Source organism: Apteryx rowi, unplaced genomic scaffold (assembly GCF_003343035.1).
Source record: "Apteryx rowi isolate R43461 unplaced genomic scaffold, aptRow1 scaffold_14, whole genome shotgun sequence".
Classification (NCBI taxonomy): domain Eukaryota; kingdom Metazoa; phylum Chordata; class Aves; order Apterygiformes; family Apterygidae; genus Apteryx; species Apteryx rowi.
This window is the reverse complement of record NW_020447641.1, coordinates 2,480,051-2,491,159: the sequence shown is the minus strand read 5'-3', so window position 1 is coordinate 2,491,159 and position 11,109 is coordinate 2,480,051. Positions and strand designations below refer to the sequence as shown.

General features: G+C 38.0%; 1 protein-coding gene across 8 annotated transcripts in view; it reads right to left on the bottom strand.

Moving 5' to 3' along the window:
• The window catches only part of EVI5 (ecotropic viral integration site 5), an 89,411-nt gene that overhangs the window by 23,435 nt on the left and 54,867 nt on the right, over positions 1–11,109 (bottom strand). For 7 of the 8 annotated variants that reach the window (XM_026057462.1, XM_026057466.1, XM_026057467.1 and 4 more), the window contains one exon: positions 2,788–2,883. In XM_026057462.1, coding sequence (XP_025913247.1) covers positions 2,788–2,883 — 96 coding nt within the window. Of the gene's footprint in view, positions 1–156; positions 295–2,787; positions 2,884–11,109 lie in introns of those variants that run through there. The other variant, XM_026057468.1, reaches the window with a different exon arrangement.

Sequence of the window (11,109 nt, the reverse complement as noted above, 5' to 3'; positions counted from 1 at the left end):
GGAAATACTTTTTCACTGTGAGGGTGACAGCGCACTGGAACAGGTTGCCCAGAGAGGTTGTGGAGTCTCCTTCTCTGGAGATATTCAAAACACGCCTGGACGCAATCCTGTGCAATGTGCTCTAGGTGACCCTGCTTGAGCAGGGGGGTTGGACTAGATGATCTCCAGAGGTCCCTTCCAACCTCAGCGATTCTGTGATTCTGTGATTTAATATGATTTGTTCATTATTCTGTTCCACCTTTTGGATGAAGGACCTGCAATTCTTCTGATGTAAATTTCTGTACAAATGAAGTACTGGAGGAAAAAAAAAGTTCAACATGCAGAATCAACGTATTGATGACCATGCCAAGACCTTTAATCTTGCTTCCCTCCCCCACTCATTAAACTATAGCTTTAAACTGGACACAAATTAATGCAAAAGTTCTGCAGTTACAATGTATTAAATGGTAACTTCATATAGTCACCAAGAACTCTATTTCTGTGTCTTTTACATGTTAGCCAGTTGGGAGGTTGTGGTCAGCATGTCATACACACCATCACCCTATCTTCAGGAAGATGAATTTGCAAATTCATTTGTAACGTTTCTTTTAGCTTTTGCAGAAGTGGAATCAAATAGCAGTTAGCCAAAGAGCACGTTCATTAATGAATCTACACAGACATTTAGGTGCAGATTTTGAAAACTGGTTTATTTAATGGGTAGTGGCCAAAGTACATTAATCCTAACATTCAGCAGTTGAGGACAAACATTTTTGTCTCTTCCAATTGCCAAATTGAGATTTTGCTCTTTCAGGAAACACTGCACACAATTCTTCGCTTAGCAACTATGCTAATCCAAGACTTCTTAATTATCATCTATTAGAACCGACTTACCCATAAACACTACAGGCATACATTTCAGGCTTAACCTTACATTATCTCAAAATCAGCCCAGGGGGTTAAGCTCAAAATAAAGGATTGTGCATGAAGTATTACCTTCCCTCCCAAGCTTTATTTAAATACTAGACATAAACAGCAGATATATTAGAGTGAAGAATAAAAATAATGAGTCATTTGTAAGCAAGGACTTCCAGGCTTTAAGAAAGTCTGTAATGAAGCAAAGATGCTATCAGCATAGAACTTATGTACAGAGTTTCTTCCTACTATTTCTATCTATACTGGAATGAGCTAGCTTTGTTCCTGTAGTGCTTAACTAGTTTGGAAACAAACTGAGCCACAACAAGCACCTCTGGAAGAGGAGTAGTCTTCTACAAGGAGTTACTCAAATTCCGCTATTGTTGAAATTCACTCTCCCTAATTGGCATCTTCTTTCAAGCAAATAGAAGTACTAATAAAGACTTGTCTAGACTTAACTGGTTAGAAACCACCAGTATTACTCAGAATTACCATTGTTCTGTCAACTAATGAACCTCCTCTTATTCCAGTGCAGTCACATTAAGTTATACACATTAAACATGTTTGCATCTTCATGAAATTCACATTGCTCAGCCAGGCATAAAACAAATGCTTGTATGGAGAAAGCTATACAATAGCTTTAACAACAGTAATCCTAGATTATTTTTTGGAAGAAATGGCTTATTCTCTTTTAAGCTTGGACAGGGCAGAAGAAAAAGTTGGTACAGTTCCTTAGTTACTTATAATGCTTTTGCAAAATAACCTGGCTTCCAGGAATTCTGCAAACAGCTTACCTTCTCATAAAGAAGCAAGCTGGTTATAGTCCTTTAATGGAAAATGGCAAGTTATTGATTTTAAATTTGTTGAGTTTAGTGATTGGTAAAGGTGCTGGACGGATGGCCCTAGAGACTATCCTTTATCTATGGCACAGACAGCATTCCAAGATCCTCCACTATATTACAATTCTCAAGGGATGGGTCCTAGAAAGGTTGAATCTACAAAGATGGTTATGAAAAAGCTATACTTAAAGGATGTGATTAACAAAAGCAAAAAGGCAGCAAACATTAGTAGGGTTGCATTGCTCTATAATGCTATGATTTTAAGCAACCCTGTCAGAACTGTGAATTAGAAGGCATATGAAAGCAGTCTAAAATACAAAGATGACTGAGCATTTTGTACACAGTGCAGTGTTAGGTAAAGACATTTCTTCACAATGCAGGATGAACTGAGATGAGCCAATGAGCACTGTAGTTACATAAGCCATTTTGGTTTCGCGACCTTCTGATCTTTTTAACTAACAGAAAGTTACTTCAACTACTAGAGCAAGGAAGTTTGAAGACAAATTTCATAGGTTGAAGGTTTTGGCAGTTTTTATAACTTAAAATCTGTTAACTGACATTAAGCAAGCATCCTTTTTCTTTTTAAGCAATCTCAGTACACCATCACATATAATTCATCCTCACAATGGTAAGTACTAAAAATCTCCAGTCTCATGCTGGCACAAATGCAGCCTAGTTTTAAATTAAATTAGCCTTAAAAAAGAGTGTAGCAAATGCAGACTCAGACAGGCTTATTTTCATACATATAGCTCCAAAAGCAGTACATGCAACAACATATGATCAAATCATGAAATTAAGGGGAAAAAAGCTGGAACACAGAAATTAATCTCATTTTAATGAGAAGTTATGTAATTAAACAAATTTTGTTCTCTTACCTCCTAGGATATAATGGCAAGGTTCATATATAAGAATTAGTTTAATCTAATTCATTTAAAATAATTTATATTGGCAAAATCAGGTATTGAAACTATAATAGCTACTAGATAAGCAAAACCTACTATGCTTAAAAGATCTGACAAAAGGTGCAAGTAATCAGAGACAGAATTTTATCACTTACCTCATGATGCAACTCAGCTATCTGATCTTTTAGTTCTCTGATATACTGGTTAGAATCAGATTTATTAAGCTGTCCTTGAATTTTTCCTTCTTCTTTCTGTTTTTGCAGAAAAAAGACTTGAAATTATTCACAGCTATTCAATATTAAAATCTTATTTTATCTGTCTGCATATTTTGTCATGAAAAGCAGCTACCCACACATTCACCATCTATCTGTCCATCCGGCATTTTTCATCTGGCTGAGGTTATCAGCAGGTATCTAGAGGCTTCAATAACTCAGACCAAGGTGACCCTCTCCAAACTATGTTGAGAGCTACAGGCAGGACTCTATGGAGGAGCATGAAGAATTAACAAAGCTTCACATGTGGCAGAACATTCACAACCAGTGTAAAAGGTTGCACATGCAATTTAGTAAAGCATTCCTAGAGCATACTACTAACATATGGAACATAACTTAGTGTACATATTTTCACCAATGTAAGATTTTCATTTAGTAACAAGGAATTTTCCTCTGCCTCCAACTGACAAGGAAATGAAACAGGTTCTTTCCTTGCATTTTAGAATATGTGCTGGGGAACACTACACATGACAAGCTTTTATATTTTAAAACTTAATTTAGAAGAAGCATTGTGTTATTTATTGTGTAGGAATTGCAGAGAGCACAAGTGAAGTCCCTTACTACCAGTGCTATGACAGCTACAGAGATAAATTGGCAAGTAAAAAATCTGGAGATAGAGGAATGCGAGATTTCCCTCATTTATGTCTCATTTGTTGGTCAGATGCAGCTCCAAAGCACAGATGATCCTTTGTTGAAGATCTTCAAACTTGAAAGTCTGCAGCACTAACTTTTCAGCTTGCCTCTACAGAGAATCCTGAAGTGACTGAACCAAATTCATGGCAAATTCATTTATCTCAGCTAAATAACCAGACTGTATGGAGAACCCTTTCCTGAAGGCAGGCGATGTCTTCAGTTTGCTAGGCACTAGCGAACAGTGGCATTTCTTTCACTGAGTTATTTTTAAAGCAACAACCAACTTTAGAGGATACAAGTGCTTTTAACTTTTATGTAAATCTTTAACCCTAATTGCAAATCACATACAACCAAACATACAACAGAAACCAAAATATAATGGGACTGTCTGGCTTTTCTACCCATTACTCATTTTGCTGAATTTTTATTTATATTTGAAGGAAACAAGCAATAAATTTCAACAACAGGCAAGTCCAGTCATTTGTAAGCAGAATTTAAATACCAGTGCCTTGTAGAATGAAAGGAGAGTATCAACAGTTCTTCAAAACACAAGGCAACAAGCATTAATAAAGGGGGTTTCTACAAAACATTTCTCTTAATTATCAACCCTATGACCCAACATATGCCAGGAACTAAGGGAGAGGGACAATATACCTCCTTCCAAATCTTTTCGCTGCGTGAAGAGAACAACCTGAGAGTCCTGTCAGTGTTGGCAATCTAGAAGCAATTTCTGTACTTTCAGAGCTCCCTCTTCCCTCCCCCACAGCAATGTAGTGGGCATTACAATTTTACTAGGAAAAAAAAATGAATTTCACATATTTCTTATTAATTCACAGAATCTGCAACAAGGAAGCACAAGATCCTTCTACTGTATAATTCCATGTTGAATCTAGTTTCCAAGGCAACCTGTAGCTCAAATTCACAAAGAGGTAGGTATTAGCAACATGAAGTTTTTCCTGTCATAAATAGGTTAAAAAAGACATGAGTTTCTTTTCTTTTTTACAAGACAGCTACTGGTATTGGGGAAATCAGAACACAAGCATGACCTGCAAATTACAAATAATGCAGCTTGAATTTCTATATGGAAAAAGTTTCATTGCTGTCATGAGCTACAACTCCTGACAATGGAATGACCTGATCCCTCGTGGCAGCAGGAATATATGGGAGAAATGCTCATTTTAGTCCTTTCCCTTTGAAAGGGTTTGACTTTGCCGTTTAAGCCTCTTATTCTATGGATTCCAGATTACTATGCAACCATAAACTGAGCAAGAGTAAAGCAAGGTTTCTGCCATAAATAGTACATAGGTGCTATAGCCCTCTTAAAAGATGGATGTAGTAAGTGTCTGAGCTTACATTGGAACCGGGAACACAAGGGGGCAGAAAATGGGCATTCCCAAGTCAAGTCAGTACAAACCAACACCAGAAGCAATGAAGTTTACCAGCTTAAGTTCAGCACTGCAGTAATAGCTGAAAGCTGCATGTCTGCAGTGCTGTACTGTACGAGTATTCCATATTGGTGATTATACACTGCACCATTATAGTTGGATGTTTTTATTGCTTTTCATTCCTGATAACATCATAGAGTTAATGCAGACATGACAGAAATGTAATGCATAATAATGTGATTTGTAATGTAATCTGCTCATGAAAGAAGAAACTAGCTCCAGTCAGGTGAAACTGAGTGTAGGGCATAAATCTGGTTTACATGATCCTTATTATCAGTGAAGGACAGAAAAGTTTTTTTTCCTTTCAGAACTTATGGATTTTGCAGAGCTGACAATTGGAAAAAGCACCATTTAACACAAAACAGGGAACCCAGCGACATCTTTTTCTACAAAGACACTTTTCAAAGAACAGTTAGGTTGTAACCTTCCCTTGCAACATTTGAAACACTAGAGGTCAGAAGCTCATGCTTTTAACTGGCTGCAACAAAAATGAGATAATTCTAGCTCTTAACTATATAAGCCCATGTTCTATAAGCTACTATAAAATCTGTCTACAGTGGGTAAACTGGAAGGATGCCATAAGAGATAACAAATTTTAGGACAAGATGAGAGCCTTCTTCATAACTGCTGTACAGAGATGAACAGCAGCAAAAGAAGCATTTTCACTTCTTTTTTTTTAACCTATACAGGATTTCATTTGGCTCAAGACGATGACACAGGTAAATGCTCTGGCATTTTGAAAACAGTTTATCAATATAAGCTGGTTGTTTGTATCATTAACTTAGTTATTTAAGACACTCATGCAGGTACAGTAGCAGCCGACTGGAAAATGCGCAGGCATCAATAAGCCACTATACATACGTGTTTTATAGAATAAATAGTAGTTTTAGTAAGAATTAAAAAAGGTTTTAATGCTAAACAGCTGAAATTTTCTATCTTTCAAATGAACCAAAACACACATTCTATAAAAAGAGTTTTATCTGGCTAAGAAAATAATCTGTAAATTACCAAATATTCTTGAAAGTCATGAGGAGAGATTTCCACACAAGTAGAAAAAAAATTTCTCTTACCTGAGAAATTGTTTCACTTTCCAGTCACATTACATATTTGTATTAAGCTCAAATTAATTTCTAGCAGCTTCCAGCTTCTGATAAATAAGCATTTGGCATTCAAAGGCAAATTTAAATGCAAGGGACAAATTTGGTAGGAACATTCTTTTACACTAGTTTCTCATTAAGGCGGCTTGACAGAGAAAAGCTGTTGGCAGGAAAATACTTCAACATGTGCAGTTCCTTTTACCATTGCAGAAACCTATATAAACATCTTTTTCTATTCTTTTGATATGTCAGACAGAAGACTTTCTCCCAAATTACTGTAGCTCTAGATTTGCTTCTCAATCTACAGTAGGTTATACAGTACAACATTATTATTTCCCAATTACTGTAAAAATTATTTCATAGTATTTTTATCAAGTGATCTCAATACCATCCTAGAGTCTTTAAGCATATTGTCAGTGTGTGCACCTCCTGAGACAGTAAATACGTTCCCTATCGCAAAACAAACCTCAAATTCTACCCCCATGCAGGTTAGATTCCCACTTACACATCATAATTCTAGATGACATTAGCTGTGGTGTGGCACTAATCTGTATGCCAAAAACAGCCAGCACACCGATGCTCCAAATACTTACTGGCCCACAGACAGAAACTGCACAATGGATTTATGTTCACATTTCATTTAGTAGTTCATTAAAGAAAGCCTCAGCAGCTTTAGCTTGGCTTTTTCTGTGTCAACTATAATACCATATTATGTAGATACAAATTCTTACTCTTAAAACTGACCCAGTCACGAGGCACTCTGACATTAATACCAGAGTTACCATTTGTTCTCAGTTCAGAATCTGAATTAAACTTGACCTGAAAGAGAGAGACAGGGAATTAGCTAGGTTGAAAGTTACAGGAAAGTGGAACAAACTGAAGAGTGAAAGTGTAACAGGTTCTGAATGGAACTGAAAAAGAGGTAAGGACTTTAGATAGCAACACTGAATTCTTGCAAATTCTTGCAGGTTTTCTCTTCAACCTACTATTTGCAGGATATGGCTGTTGCATTTACTTAATTTGTTAAAGTACTGCAGGGCAACCAACAATAACCTTCTTCCAGGAAGAACTACTTGTCCTCTACCATCCTTTTGCTTCTCCAGAGAAGCATGTTTTCCGTTCCTCCTATTCTCTGCTACCAGCCTTCATTTCACTTCCAGGAATCATAACTCTCTGAAGAGCAGATTAATTCATTCTCCTCCTGAAGGGCCAATAGGATATACTGAAAAGGTTTCTAAACTCAGACAGGAAAAAAAAAACAAAAACCACATCAATCTTGCATGGATTAAGTCTTGTCTGGCCCCAGCCATCTCAGCCTAGGAACCAGCTATGGCAGATGGAAGCTCAGCTACTGAGGTAAAGGATACCTGGACTAGGGAACAAAGGACTGTTGACCCAAAGGACAGGAGCCTTCACTCTCCACAGTCCAACCCCAGCAGGTTGGAAGGTTGGAGCCCATATTCAGGATATTCCTTATACACGTCTTGTCAGTTCTGTTATTATTATTGCTAGCTTCTGGCTTCAAGTGTCAAGCCACACAGATGTGCTAGAAAACAGATGCTTTTAGCATGGATCCATTTGGCAAGTCTTCCACAGCTAAAACAAACTAATCAACTCTTAAATGGTAAGGCTGAATTATAATAGCTGAAAAGCTAACTACAATATTAAATGCTTAGGTTTTTTTATACTGCACATTCTTTGTCCTTGAGTAGTTCTGTACTTCCGAAGAAAATATTCAAACCAACTGGACTGCTTCAAAAGTGAACTTTAAGATTCCACTTACAATTTAACAAGTTAAGGTATGAATATCACACCTTTCAAAAGGAAACAGCATAAGCAATTAGTAATCTCTCTCTTCACAGGGGTTTAAAAATCTAAGATTATACACATAGGATGTGGGTTTGGGGTTTTTTTTTTTTTGAGGGGGAGCACTATTACAGAAAATCTGAGGTATTTGAGGATGTCACGACAAAGAACGTCTGGTCTCTAGGCAATAATAGCTACTTTAAGTTTAAAATGAATAAACAATTAAAAAGCTAGACTACATATCAAGAAGCAAAAAAATTGAGTATTATCAAAATAGCAAAAGCATGAAAACTAGGCAATTCTGGAATCTAGGAAGTTTGTTTAAAAAAATCAGAATCATATTTGCTAAGAACAATAGAAATGACAGTAAGTAAATTTATATATAATCTAGGGTACCGCTTCTGTGTACTGGAACCAGTGCAATGCCTACCCTCCCCTTTCCAGAATAGTTTCTAGAAATGTAATGTCTTGTTGGTGCTACATGATATCATCTGAGACCCATCATCTTGATTTCACTACATTTAAAAATGAATAATAAATCCTGCCCCTCTTACCATCTCTTCCAACAGCCCAGCTCCACYAGCACTAACAAGGTTAGAAATTCATGTATCAGGGACTTGCCAGCCTCAAGCATCCTGGTGGCCAAGTATCACCTCTCAAGGAAAAGGTACACATAACAGTTTAAGCAGCCAATATCCAATCTAACCTCCTGCCCAAGAGACTGCCTATGGAGAAGGAGTAGCATGGGCAGAGGAGGAGCAGGAAACAGCACTACAGATCAAAAGAAGCAGCTGCTAAGACAGAAGTCACTCAGGCCTCTTCAGTTTTGGAGATTTCACCTCCCTCACCCAGCTCTGAAATACCAGAGATACTGTACTTGTCTGCATACCAAGATATACAGTGAGAACTATTGGGGGGGGGGAATCTGTTTTAATGAACAGAACTCTGTTCCTCCAAAAATTTGCTTCTTAGAATGAGGAAAAATTTAAGTATCAATTGAGATTCACGGCTGTAGTGTCACAGACTTGAATCCTCCTTTGTCAGGCTAAGGGAAAAGTAGCTTTTTTGTACCTTTACAAAAGGAAGCAGCTGGTCTTGTGAAACACATCAACCTGATGTCTATCAAACTACTGAGGATGTGGAGACCTTCTAAACTCAGTCAGCATGGCACCAGGATGCACAGCTGGCAACAGAAGAGCACAGGGACAGACTGTTTCAGAGAATATGGTTCTTAAATCACTGAAACCATTACTAAACATTACTGTATAGGAACCACAAAAACCATTTATAATAGTAGTAACGATAAAATAAGTTTAAATAGAAATCACTGGAAAACGCTTGGAATGCACTGCAAGCCTTAAGCCTGCTTTCATACTGCTAGACCAAGAAAGGTCTTTGTAAAAGTTAGATGAGATCAAAGCCATCTGAATAACAGTTGCAGGTGTTTCACCCCCGGAAGAGTGCAAGCATAAAGTTTTCTAAACGGTCTTGAAGCTCAGAGTAAGAAAAGAAATACATGTCAACAAGAAAATAGCCCATTTTAAATGACAAGAAAACTTCTAGGGCTCTCTGATTTAAGATCTACAAACTTAAAGTGCACACAACAAAACCAATGGTTTTATATGTAGCTAAAACTCCAGAAACACCAGACAGTTGCTGTTCCTGAGATTACCATGTATCAGCTTTACTGAAAACGCTTGAAGAGAAGGATATTTGCCCCACACCCTTATTTTGGTCTTTTCTGACTTAGAAATATTTACTTGGTAACAATCTGCCTAAATCCCTTTTCAGGGGAAGCTTTTAAACTCTTAACTCTGTGGCAAAAGACACTGCTTTAAAAATGTAAATGAAGTTTATTCAGAAGAGTAAATGTGGTAACCAGTGTCCTTTCAGTGACTTTAGAGTGACTCATTCTAGACTTTCAAAAAACACATCACTAACATCACACACCACTATTGATAAGAGTAAAAAAAGTTTCCTGTAATTTGAAAAGATGGAAACAATTTCTTTACTCAACAGTCAGTACTTGGAAAAGTTATTAAACAGAGGTCATAGAAAGGCTTCATTCTAGAGAAATAGTGCTAAAAGTTTAAACTGTGGGGGAGAGAACTAGCACAATCATGGATTTCCTTTACAGTTGTTCTCAAAGGAGCTCTGACATGGTTAACGACAGGGTAAATGTGACAAAATTCTCCGAATCTGCCAGGAAACACACCAGGAGGAAGTGATGTTACCCCCTGTCCAGATCAACCTAACATAAGAATGAATTCTGACAGCTAATTTTCCCTTTAAGATTACTCAGGCCTAAAAAATAGTTTCCTATTTCACAAATAGGCTGTGCAGCTCCCCATCCCAAAGGGGCGGTGGGAGCTTTGCGAGGACGGCTGCAAGGCCCCAGCTGGCAGAGGAACGAGGGCCGGCGATGAGGGCACAGGGCGGAGGCTGCGGCTGCCCCAGCTCTGCCTCCTCAGCCTGCCTGCGCCGGCATCGCGATGCTCGGCGCGCATTACCCCAGCCTGTTGATCGACTCTAGCTTGTAACTGGAACTTATTTAACCTTGCCTGGATTTCTCAAAAGCCTCTTTCTCTCCATTAGTCTGTCCTTCCTTCAACTGTTGTGAGGGAAGATTTTTTTTTAAGCAACGCTGAATGACCAAGAGGACTGCCCATACAGGACCAGGAGTACTTCCTATTAGGCCAAAGTGTAGTGAGGTTTAGTAGACTTTCTTCTGGCAGCTTTAGGAAGGCATACACAAGCTAAGAGCAATTTTAAAGGTTGATAATAAGAAATTAAAGGCACACGCTTGTTGCAGTTTGAAGCTATCCATCCAGTTCAGGCAAAAACATGGAAGAACAATTCCTCTATTCCTTGAGAAAACTCACTCAGGGTTTTGTTGATTGACTATAGACATAAAGGGAAATAATACCTATTCCTTGGTCCTGTCTCTCACCTCTCTGCATGTTATAAAGGGATGGGACATAAGGGGTCAGAGCGCACGCAGTTTGGCCAAAACAAGTCTCGTGTTTGTCAGAGGCTCACCTTCTCTCTGAGAAAGTGAAACACGACTTGGAAAACAAACAGCTTCTCCCCAGTGCAGAGGTACAGCCCTGCCATTCAAAATCCAGCCTTAGTATTTGTTTTTAATTTACCTGAATGCCCTGCTAAAAGCCCAGAAGCCTGCTAAATACTTCATTAACAAGTCATGTTTCCTTCCCGAAGGGTTT